This window comes from Bombus flavifrons, chromosome 11 (assembly GCF_040668555.2).
Source record: "Bombus flavifrons isolate JBK064 chromosome 11, iyBomFlav1_principal, whole genome shotgun sequence".
NCBI classification, from domain to species: Eukaryota; Metazoa; Arthropoda; class Insecta; order Hymenoptera; family Apidae; genus Bombus; species Bombus flavifrons.
The window spans coordinates 9,182,818-9,199,159 of record NC_138452.1 but is presented as its reverse complement, the minus strand read 5'-3'; the positions used below and the strand labels follow the sequence as shown (position 1 = coordinate 9,199,159).

Below are 16,342 nucleotides of genomic sequence, written 5' to 3'. Positions count from 1 at the left end.
TGTACTTGAACTTGTTTGGAAAATTCTATTGATTATTATTATTATTAAGTAGAGCTGCAGCAATTTACTAGTTTTTTTATGACAATCTTATTCGTAGTTAAGTAAGAGATTAAAAAAAATTATATGACATATATGTGTATAAATAAGTTTTGTACATTTAATAATTAACCTAGAATTTTTTAATTTATGGACCAATTTTTACCAAAAGTTATGGACGAATTTTCATTTTCTTAAGTAGTTTAGATATTTGTAATTTACTTGTAAAAAACGCTACAATGAAAAGGAGCATACGACAAGTGTCTCGAGCAAGTAAAATAGTTATTTCTTCAAGTGATTCTGAGGGTGAACCTGCAGATGTTTCAAATGATGAAAATTATGTTCCCACGAAAGCACCTCAGAAAAAGAGGAAGACAATTACAAATAGTACCAAGAGTACCCTTTCATTAAGTAAAAATAGTAAACAAATAGCAACAAAACTTGGAAGAAGAAAAATAAAAACAGAACTTATAGATAACACAAATGAATCAGTAGATTTGAATAAAAAGACACAAAATAAAAATGCAAAGATGAAAAAAGAAGAAATACAAAATTCTGATGCAGAAAATGTTAAACAAATATTAAAAGATATATCTTTAAAATCTACAGAATTGAAAGAATGGACTGTTGAAGATTATGTTAGCGAAGTGAACAATATTGAAAAACATATAGTAGAAAATGTTATAAAGCTTTTTAATAATGACAATACAATCCCATTTATTGCAAGGTATAGAAGGGATATGACTGGTGGCATGGAGCCAGATAAGCTAAGAGCACTGAAAGAAAGTCTCGATCATGCTAAAGTTATCAAACAACGTGCTAATACTATATTGAAGTCTATTGATAAATTAGGACAGTGGTCTCCTGCTATGCATTCTGCTGTTGTATCTGCCAAATCTTTAGACGACTTAGAACATATATATTCTTTTTTTAAGCCAGCATCTAAGCGAACTTTAGCAGAAAGAGCAAAAGAGCTAGGTTTGGGATCTGTAAGTGATTTTGTGTTACAGGGTCAGGCACTACCTCCATTATCTTCTTTTATCGATTCCACTAAAGATGGATTAAAAACTGAGCAACAGATTATAGATGGAATTGTACATATTATAGCAGATATTATAAATAAGAATAAAACTGTATTTGATAAAGTCAAAGAGCTTCAAAGCAAATCTGCGATAAAAATCCAGATTACAGAATGTAAAACCAATAGTAAATCTGAAGATAGTAAAGAAAAAGATGCTCAGAGAAAGTATGAAACATATTATGACTTTAGTGCAAACACAAAATACATTAAACCTCATCAGATATTGGCTATTAATCGTGGGGAAGCGCAAAAGTTTCTTAATGTAAAAATGACCATTCCTGACTTTTTCGAAAATGGATTTAAAGCACACTGTTATAAACAATATAACGCAGCTGTCACAGCATCTAAATTACATTCTAAATTAATAAACGACAGTATTAACTATGCTTATACAAAGCTGATAAAACCCTTAGTAGTACGTAGAGTGAGAAGCGAAATGAAACAAAAAGCAGAGACAGCATCTATAGAAGTTTTCGTAACTAACGTTAAACAGTTGCTTCTTACTCCACCTGTACGAGGAAAGATCATACTTGCTATAGATCCAGGATTTTCGCACGGTTGTAAATTAGCGGTAATCTCCGAGCAGGGTGATGTACTTGAAACAGATGTAATTTATCCACACACAAAGGGAAAAAAATCTTATAATGAATCAGCCGATGTTTTGGTAGCTTTAGTGACAAAATATAAGGCTACAATTTTAGCATTGGGCAATGCTACAGCTTGTAGAGAAACTGAAATGTTTCTAAACAAGTTAATTAAGTCCAATGCATTCGGATCGATCGAGGTTTCATACACGATAGTTGACGAAGCCGGAGCATCGATTTACAGCTGTGGTCCCGAAGCAAAATCCGAGTTCCCGGACCTCGACACGAATTTAATCTCTGCTATTTCTATAGCGAGACGTCTACAAGATCCACTCGCTGAATTAGTAAAAGTAGAACCTAAACATTTAGGTGTGGGAATGTATCAGCATGATCTACCAGAGAAGCAATTGTTAGCGGCATTAAATGAGGTGAATATAAAATTCAATAGCTTTAAGATTCAAGATGAAGTAATTAATTGACAAATTCAATAACAACTATAAAAATGATTACAGGTTGTTTCAGAGGTTGTGAGCTTTGTGGGTGTGGATGTGAACACTGCATCTCAGTGTCTTTTAAGAAGAGTTGCAGGTTTGAATGCATCCAGGGCAAATAACATTATAGAATGGAGATCCGAATTTGGACCATTTAAAAATAGGCAACAATTACTAGATGTGAAAGGAATTGGGAACAAGGTGTTCGAACAATGTGCTGGCTTCATTAGGATATTGCCAGAGACTTCAATGAATGATAATTCTGAGAAACGCAAGCCTGCTAAGAAGTCTAAGCAGACATATAACTTATTAGATCAATCTTGGATCCATCCTGAATCGTACAAAATAGCTGAACGTTTCTTGAAATATTGTAATTGTAACTTGGAGAATTTCGGAACTACGGAGTTCATCGAAAAAGTAAAATCGTGTGCTGACGAAGGGCTCGCTGGTTTGGCGCAGAAGCTTGATACTAACGAGACGACTATGGAGGTGATAGTCAAAGGTTTATCTATGAAGAAGGACGAGGATATACGATTAAAGACTCGTACTCCTCTTTTTCGAAAGAGTTTGCTTAGTATTAATGATTTGAGCGCGGGGATATCAGTCACGGGTGCGATACGAAACATTACACATTTTGGAGCGTTTGTGGATATAGGAGCGGGTAGAGACGGGCTTATACCAACGAAATGGTTAAAGAATTCGGTTTCGATAGGTCAACGTGTAGAGGTGAAAGTACTTTCAGTAGATGTTGGCCGCGGAAGAATTAGCTTAGAATTAATTAACGTTTTATAATATTTTACTTATTATGAATATAAGAATAATTTCTAATTTTTTACACAAGAGTCTTTATTTTTCCCAAATGATGAAACGTGTCACCCAATGATCTTTTGTGGACTAGGCACAGACAATGAAATATATCCGGTGTACATCTGTAATTCACCCTTTTTTCTCTCATAAAGTAAAAACTGTTAAGAACTCTATGAATAAACATAAACGCGGAATACACGTGGAATAGCATTTGCATATTTCACGCACCACTTATTCCGGGTTAATGACGGATAATAAATTGTCCCTTAATTTTGGTAGATAGAACAGTCTGTGCTTTTATACAATACTTACCACTATGCTTCAATCTGATATTTTATTTATAATACTCTAAATAGGTAATGCGATTGATTTTAACGACCCAGGGAATCTTAACCCCTAACTAACCCCAATACTTCACGAAATATGTAGCTGGGATCGAGCTACAAATTTCGAATACAGAGAAGAAACAGAATCTATTCCGTGAGTTGAGAAGTGGCAGAGACGAATTCTGAACACGTCCCGAGGCGTCTCTCCCTAAGGAAGGCAGTTCGAGGTTGCGCGATGGTCAAATGTTACTCTGCATCGGATGCTGCAGCGAGAAGTCACAGACGCGCTCTCAGATGTGCAATCCTTTGATGTCAATTGGTTAAATTATTTTCGTTTCATTTTACGTCTATCTTTTCACTTGAGAAGATAGAAATTGATCACAAAGTTACGAAAAATCACAAAATTATCCAGAGAATTCTTTGTTATCTCATTTTATAATTTCATATTTATTTATCTATTCTACCACGTATAATCGATCGTACGATTAATTCTTCACGCTGGTCGTGGACGTATAATAGTTAAAACACAACACGAACATTCGCGCATACAACTTAACGAGACGCAATTTTACATTGTCTCGTGCCACATTCCTTACGTACCAGACGCAACACGCTAACACGATTATCCCCTTCGTTCGTCCCATTTCCTCACTTTTCCTATGCATGTTGCGTACCATCCATATACACGTTACTACTCGGCTACATATAATTTTCAGGTAATAACACCGCTCCAGACAAGTACGAGAAAATTTGAAATGAACGAAACCTAAAAATCTCTGATCCCGTCACACACACACAAAAAAGAAGAAGAAAAAAGAAAGAAAGAAGACAATGAAAATGCGCGTGAAATTAAAAGTAACTGCCATTGTCTAAATCATTGTAAAAATTCCAGCGAGTTTCTAACGGGTATCGTTACCGTGGATAAATGCAAATATTATCCACGATTTTTACAAGAATCTAGCCGCGTTAGTTCCAATTAAAACTAATCCCCTTATTCTTTGTCCAGGCGACGCGGGCTCCGTTCTTTTCTACTGCTCCTCGTTTCTCCGTGTCTCCCTTCCTCTTCTTTCTTTCTCGTAGACGATTTTTCGCCTGGAACATCCTGAGGCTCTAGTATCCAGTCAGCGATGGAATCTGAAACACTTGCAATATCGTTTAGGTGTGGCGAAAAATTCGAATCACTACGAACGTGATTCTAACTCTTGAAAGTTTCGATAAGTACCGCAAGTATTGATAAGCTCGAAAGTCTTGAAAGATTCGACAGATTTTGATAGCTTGGTAAGCTGTCAATATTTTAACAGGCATTTTTAATTTATGTGTTTTCGTTCAAGCGGTGCATCGAGCATAAAGCATTAATGAAAGTCCATAGCGTTTGATTTATCACAAACACGTTTACATTCACCGATATTCACGACAGTATTCATCGATGACAGGACTTTTTATGTTATTTCGTAACGATTGAGTCGATTAACCAACAAATTTCGAATAGCTGGAAACAGTATAAAATGAACAAAGTGCTGTACAACGATTAATCGTAATTAATGTAACATTTTACAAAAATGAAATATCGTTGCTCATAGGCAAAGCTAAAAAATATCGTGTGACAGTCTACGTGTTATAATTATTAGCTTTAATAATAATAATAAAGTTTGCCATTACTAATAATAAATAATACACAAGTAAACAAACGTGGAATATGTACGTGTCAAGAAATTACAATTAACCCAGCCTTTGTAGTTCAAGAAGACGTTTAACTCTTCAGCTGTGCGCTGGATTTTCATACTTTTCTCTACGAGATCGAGTACGAAATTTACATTTTGTACATGTTCATCGTGAGGATCTCGCGGTAATAACGTGGCTCGCCGAAATTAACAGAACACGCAGCGCGAGACTTCGGCGTGGCCCTCGGCTGCAGCATTAAACGTTTCACGATCATTTGATCTTGCCAACGATCCTTACGCTTCTTGGCGATACACCATCGTATCCAGATTGCGTTTCAGCGTTGATTCCGCCGCGATGACGCGTCTAGAGTCGCGGAAGGTTGCGAGCTTTTAATTTGTCGATAACACGGCGAGGCTCGAGAGAGAAAGCGGAGGCGTAAGAAAACACGGAACAGTTCGTCGGAACGAAGCGGGGATTCCCCTGTGTGTACGCAGAACAATGGCGAAAAAGCTAAAAAACCGTAGCGCGGATACACCTACAGTCGGAGACAAAAATAAATGACCAGATGGTGGGAAGAAGTATCAACGAAGTTTGGTCGAATTGGTTTCAGTGTACTTAATTTATTTGAAATTTGACATGTTCAACGCTATTACAAACTATGCTGTCGTATGAAACTTGTATTGTTCTGAGTCGAAAATGTTTGTGAGATGTCAACAAAGACTTTTGGCATCGATGACGCAGTTTAGCGATAACTATATTATCGGCTAGGGCCATCTATAGGCAAATTCCGGTTTCATAATTACAGACCTGATACGTTCGATCATCCCGTAAGTAACGTGGTTTTCTTCTAAGAGCTCAGTTTAGGACGTCGGAAGTCGTCGCTATCGGAGTTTTACAAAACTGAAGCGAGAAGTTTCAGAGGCTGGGCCGACGAATTACAAAAAGTACGAGAAAATTTGACAGGTAACTTTTTACTTTCGTCTGGTATGCGAAAACCAACGACTGTCTACTGAATTTACTTATGGAATGATCTGATAATTAATTGTTCGGTAATTGTCTTCTTCTGTCATATTCAGAGTTTCGTGATCGATTTGTTATCACGTAAAATGGGAATCGCCTCGATACGAAAACGAATTGCTCGCTACTATTGGGAAAAGACAGAAGGACAAGTAACCTTCGAACTTAGGATGACAAACGACAGCCGAAAACAGGAAAAGTTGGCGAAGAAAAAGACTAAATCAAACGGTAAATCTGCGTATATCGTCGGGAAGAATATGGTGCGGGCTTCTTTGCAAGAAGATTGGTTACAGTGTACGTACACGGTGTAATAGATGGGCATACGGAGACCGTATCGGCTAGGGAATGGAGGAACCTAATCATTCTCCATGTTATCGTTGTTAGTTTAGATTAGGGGTAATATCGTATGAGGGTCTTATCCAGCCCATTGGGTAAAATCGGAAGAAATTAGAGGTTTCGTTTTATCATTATCTCAATCAGTTAGCTGTAGCGACCTCTTTGAAAAGTGTGCAGCTAAAATGCACAGAGGACAAAGGAAACGGCTGTATACGGTTTTCTCGTAATAATTATTTATATTTTTCTATTTGTTCGTTTTATTTCGACTCGGCCTGCAAATATTCGAAAGATCTTAAAATTTACCGATATATCTCAGTTTTCACTGGGATTGCAATTTAAATAGCAAATTCTAGCTACTTTTTACGCGTGACGAGTATACTCGTGAGAAACAGCCAACTGGATAAGTAATAAAATACATCTTCAAAATTGTCTTTCTCTCGTTCTTTTCTCTTATTCATTACGAAAATATCCAAATAGAATTACAGTTCGCTTCGTGCAATTTCCCTTACCAATTACACCAAGTTACCAAAGTGTAATTTGACAAAGCTTATATAGCGATAAGTAAACGTAGCTGAAACGGTCGTATAGAATTCGTAAGGAGCTGCGTGTAAACCCGAAAGTCTCGCGAAGCTTTAATAAATACGTTCGCAATACTTTGCATAAATAAATTCGCAAAGTCGAGCGTACGGTTTAGTACAGGATTTTCCTCTACGCGAATTAACATTTAGCAAACGGTGGAAACGAATATATTTCCATTTTTGACACAGGCAAAGCAGCGTTCAGCGAAGCTTCGTTGGTAGCCGGTTGCCGCTAACTTGTCCACGATATTTTCGTTGCCGACTGTACGTACGCTTGGACGAGAAGACACGACAGAGCGTAGTCGTGGATAGAAGTAACGAGACGCGTAGCTAGCTGCGAGAACGTAACACGCTTTGGCGAACTAGGTTTTACTTCGTTATTGTATATTCGTGGACCTTGTTCCAAAGCTACGCTGCAACTTTCAGCGCGTAATCTGCCACGCTTTTGTGCCGCGGATTCTCCCAAAAGCTTATCCTGTTTTCGTCTTCTGTCCGCCGCCTTCGCAATTGCGAATAAATTTCGCACGAGTGCCATGTATCGGATGGATGGATAGCAAGTAGGTCGCGAGTATTCGGCGTCGACTTTACCAACGATCCTACTACTTAGTGACGGGTTCGAGATACGTTTCTCCGCATTTTGATTGTGTTTTTTAAGGGGGTGTCCTGAATTAGAATGTTCTAAAACAGCGTTTCTTTGTGATTTTTTTTTTTAGAAGGGAAAGAAAGAAATGAAGTTATTGAATTTTGAGGTATGGTTTTATATATGTTTAACGAATACAAAAAAAAATTTTTTAAAGTAAAAGAAGAAAAATTGTAACAGATTTCTGAGACTATTTCATGGGCGTCTTGTCGCTGCAGTCTTCAATCGGCGGGGAAGATCTACCTCGTAATTCTTGACTGAAACAAAGAACCAAAAAAGGATTAAATTATTATGTATTTTTCTTCTGGGTGAACTAAAAAAGTTCGTGGAAAAGTTTATTTAAATAATTGTTATAGCACCTTAAAGTTCATTTTTCTTTTTAACCCGCCAAAATGTTTAATTTCACATTTTTTTCTCCCGTTGTTTAGTTAAGGACACCCCGAGAATCAACGTGATAAACAGCGTTCGTCGTTTGCGTTGCTTTAATCGGTTTGGGTTTGCCGCAGAACTCGCGTGATCTTTTTACTTTAGAAGCTTGGCAATCATTTTTAACTTAGATATTTAGTTGGATACTTGGACGAAGAACGAGGATAATTTTGAACCGTTTTAAACGTTAACTTCCATAGAATTATTTCTGTATTAATTATTTCTCATTCTTAATAGCGTTCAGGACGCTTAATACGTTTCCAATTCTCGTTACTCGTGGTATGTCACTGTAATATAAAAACATGAAAGTGCAGCTTGTATTTGGCAAACGATGGTAGCCTTTGACACACGTATTACTCGGAGCAAACTAGATGGGAAAAGAAGACGAAAGTGCGAAGAAGCGGATGTAATTGCTATTTACTATTTAATATTTCACTGTCAGCGACACGGCGTAATTACTAAATATTTTACTGTAATCAAATAGTCGGCCATCGAAGAATTCAGAACAATTGATATTATTCTCTAATGAAATCTACCTCTGCGAGAAGTTTATTTTTCTTTTTAACCCGTCAAAATTTTTAATTTCACATTTTTTTCTGCCGTTGTTTAGTTCATCCAGAGGAAAAATATACAATAACTTAATCCTTTTTCGGTTTTTTGTTTCAGTCAAGAATTACGAGATGGATCTTCCCCGCCGATTGAATTTATTTTAAAACAAATTTGTTTGTATTCATTAAACCATATATAAAACCATACCTCAAAATTTAATAACTTCATTTCTTTCTTTCCCTTCTAAAAAAAATCACAAAGAAACGCTGTTTCAGAACATTCTAATTCAGGACACCCCCTTAACCCTTTGCAGTTCGTAGTGAGAAACGATACGTTGAGACAGGTGGATTGCACAGACGAATAATTAGAGACGACAGTGAGTAATAGAAATTTCAGAGATGTATTCTTCTTACGTTACTTAGACTGCTGGCTTAGCTAGTTCGATTATTGAACTGCACTACACGCAGCACGAGCAACGTGAAACGTGTTGCTTGATGGAAACGAATGTCGAGAGTAGAACGCGTTTACACGCAGTGGCGAAGCAAAGGAAGCACGTGGCACAGGGTAGCGAATAATGAAAACGGAGAAAGATTAGGCAGCGACGTAACAAGTAACATCGCAAAGTACCAAGGCAATTGCCGAAGACGCTCTACGAAGAAGCCTCAGTAATTTTGTTTTAAATACAGGCAGTCGCTCGAAAGAAATAAAAGATAAAATCGCGAGACCGAAATCTCGGCGCGTTAACGATACGACGTTGCGCGAACATTGCGAAACTCGAAGAATCGGAAATACGTGGCTCGATAAAGGTCGCGAGAGTCTGAAATCCGACCGACTAGATTGCGGCTAAGACTGGAATTTCAACGCGACAGATTTCACCTCTCTGCGAATATTCTATGGAAATAAGAAAGGTACAGGTAGAATGGAAGAGCGGTGCTTTTCTTTCGCGATTTTTAAAAAATACGTTCCTAAACGCGTTTTCTTTTGTCCATCTTCGTGGTTTCTTTCTTTGGAGCAAGAAATACCCGTGAGATGCTACTCTGCTCTTGACGTTGCGAGCGATCCATTACGTGTGGAAGAATCTCGTGCGTAGATTCTCTTTTGGGAAGAATTTATCGATTCTCGATGACGAACATAACGCGTGTAACGAAGAGACGATAGGAGGCGCATAAAAGGCACAGGAACAGGTGGTCCGTGACGTGCGGAATCGTCACGACGTAATTAATCATCGTCGTATCTCTCTAGGAATCTATCGCGCGATCTCTTTATCCCTTTCGTCTCCAATTTTTAGATCGTTTAAACGCCTGTATCGTGTCTGTGGCAAACAAAAGCCAGGAACCGAGCCTTCTGACCAGGCAACGGAATGATACCGGGTATTAAGAAGAACCGCGGAGCTTCGCCGAAGCGTAGGTGAAAAGAAAACAAGGGATACCGGGGTTTCGTGAGCTGCAGCAGGGGCCACAATGGCGTAACGACAAAATATAGGCTGATATTGCGAAGCGGTGAGCGTGTAGGTTGCAGCCCCCCGGGTGAAAAGTAGTTTCAGAGCGTCTAGTCTAACAATGGCGCGTATGAAAAGGGAAGAAAAAGCGGAACGCATGAAAAGCGTACCGGAAAATAAAGAGGAGATAGAGAGCGAAGGCAAAAGAGGCAGCCAGGCTGGTGAATTCAATGCCAAGGTTTCGAGCCTTCGGTTAAATCGATATTCGATATTTTCCGTTCACGAGCTGATACGGTCCGCGTTGCAGCAATATTATCGCGTTTCACGTGTCTCTTCCTTTTCCTCTATTTCATTTCTTCGCCTTCTTATTTAAATTGCTATTTAACGAGTCTGTACGACGATGATCGTTTAAACACGCGAGGAGTAACATTTCTACAGATTTATCGCGATCCTAGAAGACGGCGTTTTTAACAACGAAATTAACCCTTTTGTAACAAATCACATCGTTCTGATCCTTATACTCGTTACTTGTTTCTCTTCGTTCTTTCTTAATTATACAACTTAGGAGAACTGTGTCCTCGTGCAGCTATTCGGTAGAACAAAGTGTCGCGTTGTTTAAGCTTGTCTCCGTGGAATATGTCAACGTTCGTGTACCTTCAGAATTTATTCGTTTCTCGCTGAGTATTTATCCAGATCGACGTAATTTAACAGAAGCGTTAACTCCACGATTATACACGCGCACGGAATTCTACGAAGTTACGCGTGCACCCGCAAAAATTGACTTTCATTCCGCTACCCCCGTTTCATCCGCCTCTTTAAACATTTTCTTCTCTTGAGCTAAATATCCGTAAAAATCGTCAATCTAAATACAAATATCCTCTAACTTTTCTTACTATCTGCCAATGGAACGAGGAGCTTGCATCGCCAAGACCTTTCTACGAGTACACCTTTCGATCGTTCCTGCCAGCTACAAGAATGAAAAAGCTTCGCGCGGCATTCTTCTTCTTGCCTATCGAGCCGAAAATAAATAGCAAGTGGAATATCCTTACTTTATCGAGCGTTCGACGACACAGGGCCGGGCCGGTTACGCCGGTATCGAAAGCGCTGCCGAAGATTACAATAATTTTCCCGACCGATTCGAACGTTGGATACGTGTAGAGCAAAGGGGGTGGTCACGTAGCAACGATTTCCTGCTTATCGCGCGTGCCTCCTAGTTTTCTAGATCGTTTCACTTTTGGTCTGTAAGCGAGCTTTCTATTTTCCATCGAGAATACGCTCGACTGTGCGGTATTGTGTGTCGCATCGAATATACGTCGCGGCCTGTTCCGCCCACTGACGTCGTCCGATTTATCCGATTGCTCCGAGGAAATCAATCGCAACCCTCTCTCTTGCGAATGTCGCCACTCCTCTATATCCTGGTCATTTTCAAAGAATTCCAGACGAGCTTTTGAATCTTTTAACGACGAATGCACACTAGCAGATGCGAGTGTACTATTATTACGTTTTCAGCGACCGACTGATAGATAGATATTTTACGTTTCTACGTTCCAGTTTATGCGATTCGCTGTCTCGATTTATCGACTAATGGATTTTAGGTCTTGATGCGTTGATTAGGTTGAATGCGTTTGAACAATTTCAGGAGATCGATAAAGTAAGAAGTTACAGGTGTAGAGAGTGTGGCGGAATGTACAGGCGGCCGTAAGGCGATTACTTATGCAAAGATAAGAAGAAAACATAGAATGAAATTTCTCCGAGGAAATCGGATTTGAAAATTTATCAACTATACTTGAACATGACCGATTCCACACCGGACAAGAGTGAATAATCGGCAAGAGGTTGTTCAACGAGCGAGGATAAGTGGAAAATGTATTTTTGTTTGCTTGATTTACGAGAGAATTAAATTTGAAAATTTATCGTACTCTATCGTCTTGAAAACGAAGCCCTAAATTCCTTATTTTTCACTTGTTTTCACATGTACGATTATTTCCTGCCGATTGCTTACCCATACCTGGCTGATAATTATTCAACTTCAAGCTCGGTTTTTTCGGACGAAACAATCTTCTTGTACATCTCTTTCTTACTCTTTCATCGGGTTATTATCGTGCACACCTTATGCTCGTTCGTACGTGCATTATTCGGCCGCGCCCTGTACACGCTACGATTTCATTGGCGAACGAGGAGATTGATCGTGCAATTGCAGACAATATCGTCCCTTCTTATACGAAGCATCGAATACAGAGACAGTGTAATTCTTTCGCGTGCGCGATTCTTCATTTTCAATCTCTCGGATCGTCACGTATCGCGATGAATCTAAATTGTATACTTGTTCAACCTAACGGTATCGTAATACAGACACACACACACATATAGACGCACAGACAGTTTCCATTCACACTTAGAAACAGGTCGATAGAGATCACAGACCATAGAGAATAATTGCGAAGCAAAGGCGAAGAAAGATTCGCAAACATTCGGATACGGCGATTTAATACAGCAGTTGCGAGCTTTCGCAGGAAATGAATTGATATCCGTCAGCGGAATGGAATCCTCGCTGCCTATGGCGAGACATCATCCGTTCTACGTTCGAGGATCGTTACCAACGTAGGTAGCGGCAAGCCTGGTTTTCCCCTTCGACGTGAAAAGGGATGGTCGGAGGGTGTCGCGTCATCCGTGCTTCAGCGTTCGCGGTGCACCACGATAATTGGATCACCGAGCCTCCTATGAGTCCTCCTATGTAGCGACCAAAATTAAGTAACCTGCGGCGCACGATATAGTGGTATAATAGAGAGCGGTGTGGTATAAAAGACAGTTAGTTAGGTAATGGAACGCGGGACTGATCAGTTATTTTTGATACATTCGACGGGATTACAAAGATAAGCTAAAGATAGGCCGAAAATGTGGTACGTTCGAATAAGACTGTGGCAGCATTCGACGATGGAACTTTCTGATGGCTTCGCGACACAAAGCGCTATACCTCCAAAGCGTAAGGCTCACCATGCCTAATGTACCATCGATATCCCTACGGTTCTTTCGCCGAATATACGGAAAAATGCATACGCCGCAACAATTGCGGATATCTAACAAACGCCTGCGTAGTGGGAGAAAAGAATCCGTTTGGTTTTTAACAAAAGATTCATTCCGTTCCGAATTGCGGAGTGCGAAAGCTCTAGCGTAACAGCGAGGCAAACACATTCGAGAAGCGTGATCGTTGATCGTTGATCGTTGATCGTTGATCGTTGATCGTTGATCGTTGATCGTTGATCGTTGATCGTTGATCGTTGATCGTTGATCGTTGATCGTTGATCGTTGATCGTTGATCGTTGATCGTTGATCGTTGATCGTTGATCGTTGATCGTTGATCGTTGATCGTTGATCGTTGATCGTTGATCGTTGATCGTTGATCGTTGATCGTTGATCGTTGATCGTTGATCGTTGATCGTTGATCGTTGATCGTTGATCGTTGATCGTTGATCGTTGATCGTTGATCGTTGATTGTTGATTGTTGATTGTTGATTGTTGATTGTTGATTGTTGATTGTTGATTGTTGATTGTTGATTGTTGATTGTTGATTGTTGATTGTTGATTGTTGATTGTTGATTGTTGATTGTTGATTGTTGATTGTTGATTGTTGATTGTTGATTGTTGATTGTTGATTGTTGATTGTTAAATAAACCCTCTTTTGTTGAACATCAAGAGTATTTCTTTGGCACTTACATCCAACACCACCTCACTAGGTGATAATGACAAAACCCAATAATATCTATGGATTCCATCAGGGTGAAGAAGAGACGTGTCATTATCTTTGTCATTACCACCTAATGACAAAATCCGCAATCACTTGCCAAGCCAATAATATCTATGAATTCCATCAGGATGAAGAAGAAAGGCGAAGTCCATCTCGGTAGCTGATCGTACACACCTAGAAACAATGAAAAATGTCGATATAAATGTAAATGGGAAGAAGGACGTGCAAGAGAATGCCAGCACCGGAAATACGACTTTCCATCACGCCATGCCTTTCGGATCGAACTGATTACGACGTGTATTTCATCGATGGTTTCGAGGGGATCGTGGAGCTGTTGGATTTTTACAAACAACCGGGGAATTTGTATACTTCGATGCTATTGCTGTTGCGACGAACAAAAACAGTCTTAATGTTTAATGTAAAATTGGAAGAAAAAATCGTGTTGTATAATACTGGTCGATTTATCTACTTGGTGTATTCGTATACTTGAAACCTACTGTGCTTTCGACAAGCAAAAAGATTTTCACCGTTTAATACAAAATTGGAAGGAAGGATCGCGTAGTATGACACGCTGATCGAATCGTCAATTTATCCTATGACGCTCGAATTTCTATACTTCGATGCTGCTCTTGTATCAACGAACAAAAACACTTTCCAAGTTTAATACAAAATTACTAGGAGAAAACTCATGTATACCGAATAATAACAGTTCTGTCATACTACGTCCAAGCTCAAGATATTTCTTAACGTTACGAAAAATACGATTATGACCGGAAGAACGTAGCACGAGTTTGACGAACATAATAACGTCTTACTACCACGTCGAATCAAATCTGTAGCGGCACATGGCATTGCATTTCCATAAAACCAACGACGAGTCGCAATAGTCTTGGTATATTATACTACCATGAAAGTTAGCGTGTCGTACTCGGAATTATTATACCTTTGGCCATTACCGCGGCCAGGACCAAATTACCGAGCTGTTGAACGAAACGGCCTCCATATTTACAAACGACGAGGGGAGAATATTTCACCGGTTGATATAAATATTATATCTTGTTAGAAGGTCGTTGGTCGAGGGCCGCATCGGAAGGCCTTAAGCCGTCGAAATGGCAAGGCGGTAAAGAAAGCACGGGGCGGAAAAAGCTTCTTCGGTAGAAGAGGCGCTTTGTGCTGGCGAAAGGTTGCACGTCCGCTAAAGCCGCTCGGCCGACCGGTGGAAAGCAATTTGTACCACGCTTAAGTTCCACGTATTATTTACAGATCACTCGTATACGTATTATTCGACGGTGATATACGATTACGGTGTGACTCGAGGCGATAAAAATTGAATCTCAGTCGGTGAACCGTTCCAGAAGAACGGAACGAGGTTGTAAGAAATTCTGGCTGATTTATATTGTTCTATAATGTTCTATGTTATCGTAGATTTACGTTGTTTTGCAGCCACTTTAACGCTCATCTGCCGATATAGCAATGTCTCAGATTTTCTAGTATCTCGTGGTCATTGTTCCGTGTAACCTTGTCTATCAACAACGTTCGGACACAGACCTGTAACGTCGTTCCGAAGAATGTCTTATAAATTATTCTTCCACTATAGTTCTACGATTTCCCATAATGGTACTATGCCGTATGACGTGCAATTACAACCCTGAGCGTGCAACCAGTGGAAGCGCTTGTACCAGATTTTGTAATTTGTAACTTATTTCGTTATTACTATTTGAAATAAAAATTCGAAAGCTGTTTTATATTTATATAAAGCTCCAAAGTGCGAGAAATGTATTTTTAAACTCTGTATTACGAAGAGGAATAGAGATAAACTGTACGCGATACAATCAAATGAATTCGGGATTATGTATTAGGCGTACGAACGAACAATTCCAATTTTACAGGGAAATTCAACGTTTTTTACAAAAACAAATACCGCTCGTTCTTCGTTCCAAGTATTTCTTCTTGCTTTTTGTAAGAGAATCACGGAAGAATATCGCGTGTCTTTACAATTAGACAAGATCCGATCGTCAGGCTACCGATTAAGAAGGACGTTCTGTGAAATTGCTGCGCGATAACGCTAAGCCTCGAACTGCTGCTACTACAGAGTACATCATAACGAGTTTTGCGACAGCCAGCTGATTCACTGGATATTACTCCTTCCGATTACTACCTGTTTCGATCGATGCAACACGCCTTATCCGATGAACCCTCTTCCAATTAGCGGGCAAGATACTCGACGATCGGATCTTGTCTAAAGACTACACGCGGTCTAGACGGTACAGTGGTAGCTTTTTTCGTGATAAAATTCGTCGTTGATTCGACGATGGATGGCTTAAAGTTATAATAGAGAGCAACAGCGAATATTTCCATCGAACAACCTGCCGCGTTATTCTTTAATCAGCTTCACTGAAAAATTTCAATTATTCGTTTCTACACCTAATATTTCGCTATTTATTGGCAACTAAGTGATTGCGGGCTTTGTCAATACCATCTAATGACAAAATCCGTGATCACTTAGTTGCCAACCCAATACATACTCGTCCCTCCGTATTGGCTAATTATACGAATATTTTGTACGTAAATATTTAAATAATTTTAAATAATTTTAATTTTAATAAATTTCATCATTTTCTATGTA

At 39.2% G+C, this 16,342-nt stretch overlaps 2 protein-coding genes across 6 annotated transcripts in view; one reads left to right on the top strand and one right to left on the bottom strand.

Annotated features, from left to right (window-relative positions):
- The first annotated feature begins 3 nt into the window (after positions 1-3).
- On the top strand, positions 4-2,999 carry LOC138184914 (S1 RNA-binding domain-containing protein 1). The gene is made up of 2 exons (XM_069123376.1): positions 4-2,129; positions 2,214-2,999. Exons 1-2 carry the CDS (start codon positions 276-278, stop codon positions 2,982-2,984), a joined length of 2,625 nt encoding a protein of 874 aa, XP_068979477.1. The 5' UTR covers positions 4-275; the 3' UTR covers positions 2,985-2,999.
- The window catches only part of LOC138184918 (uncharacterized), a 104,803-nt gene continuing 91,219 nt past the window's right edge, over positions 2,759-16,342 (bottom strand). For 3 of the 5 annotated variants that reach the window (XR_011174446.1, XR_011174444.1, XR_011174445.1), the window contains one exon: positions 2,759-4,467. The gene's annotated coding sequence lies outside the window, so the exon portion shown is untranslated. Of the gene's footprint in view, positions 4,468-13,727; positions 13,891-16,342 lie in introns of those variants that run through there. The other 2 variants (XR_011174447.1, XR_011174449.1) reach the window with 2 other exon arrangements.

Bases quoted from the DNA above. Each gene is read 5' to 3' on its own strand.
- LOC138184914 (XM_069123376.1), top strand. From the start codon at position 276: ATGAAAAGGAGCATACGACAAGTGTCTCGAGCAAGTAAAATAGTTATT. The intron at 2,130-2,213 runs GTGAATATAAAA...AAATGATTACAG, and splicing joins TGTTAGCGGCATTAAATGAG to GTTGTTTCAGAGGTTGTGAG.